At 54.7% G+C, this 927-nt stretch overlaps 1 protein-coding gene across 3 annotated transcripts in view; it reads left to right on the top strand.

Moving 5' to 3' along the window:
- The window catches only part of CASC1 (cancer susceptibility candidate 1), a 91,798-nt gene that overhangs the window by 2,817 nt on the left and 88,054 nt on the right, over positions 1 to 927 (top strand). Inside the window, exon 1 of one of the 3 annotated variants that reach the window (XM_019515686.1) lies at positions 182 to 242. The exons of 1 other annotated variant lie outside the window; for it this stretch is intronic. In XM_019515686.1, coding sequence (XP_019371231.1) covers positions 240 to 242 — 3 coding nt within the window. In that variant the 5' untranslated portion in view covers positions 182 to 239. Of the gene's footprint in view, positions 1 to 181; positions 243 to 927 lie in introns of those variants that run through there. One more of the 3 variants, XM_019515685.1, reaches the window with a different exon arrangement.

The following is a 927-nucleotide window of genomic DNA, read 5'->3' as shown; positions in this document are numbered from 1 at the left end:
AGCGTCCCGACGCACCTCACGCCGAAAAGTGAGCCCGGATCCGTACCTCACCTGCCACGGCCGCCCAGCCCCAGCGGAGTACGTTTTACGGCACCTGCTTTCTTTACGTCTTTACGGCAGGAGCGTGCCGACCCCTGGGAAATCTACGGGGAGGCAAGGGCAGGCGGGCAGGGCCGGTTGCCGGGGTAACGGAGGGGCGATGTAAACACTGGGCGCCGGTTGCTGCGCGTGGCGGCGAGATGGTGAGAGCGGGGTGGCAGGGGGAGGTCACGTGGGCTGGAACCCTCCCACCAGCGCCGGGGGTGGGAAGGACAGTAGAGGTCTTCCTTGCTCTTATTTTCCGGCCTTCTTGGGGCAGTTTACCATGATACCCCGTGTTCATCTTAGCCCCACACCTTGTCAGATTTACTTCACCTCAGTTACCATTTTCTTGTTTCTCAAATGAACCTGTCATCTCCCCCTTGCTGCCTCTTACCTGTTTTCCTTTAAAAAAAAAGGAGGGAGGGCGTTGGGAATGGTGTTAGGAAAGCAGCCAAGCTGCTGCCCTGAAGTCTGACCTGACACAATCCTGCCTGCCCTCCTTGCCTGAAGCCCCCCGCAAAGGGACGTGTTTTAGTTCAAAGCGTACTGCCGCCATTTTTTCAGTGCTGACCTGCACTAATTGAGTCTGCTCCAATTCACTGGGTTTTCAGAGCATTGGAGTAGATTCCCTGCATGTGTGTAAGTGCGCATAGTGACAAACTGTAGGTTAAAACAAAACCAGAGAAGTTGTCTGATAGTGGCCCTCTAACCCAGGGGTGGGCAAAATATGGCCCGTGGGCTGGATGCCTGTGAGGTCATTCTATCCAGCCCATGGGGCCTCTAAAAGATTTAGAAAATTAATATTTATCTGCCCTTGGTCCCTGTCAAAAATGACAGGAACCAAGG

Source organism: Gavialis gangeticus, unplaced genomic scaffold (assembly GCF_001723915.1).
Source record: "Gavialis gangeticus isolate Ggan-Ray unplaced genomic scaffold, GavGan_comp1, whole genome shotgun sequence".
Lineage (NCBI taxonomy): Eukaryota > Metazoa > Chordata > Crocodylia > Gavialidae > Gavialis > Gavialis gangeticus.
This window is presented reverse-complemented; position numbering and strand designations above follow the sequence as displayed.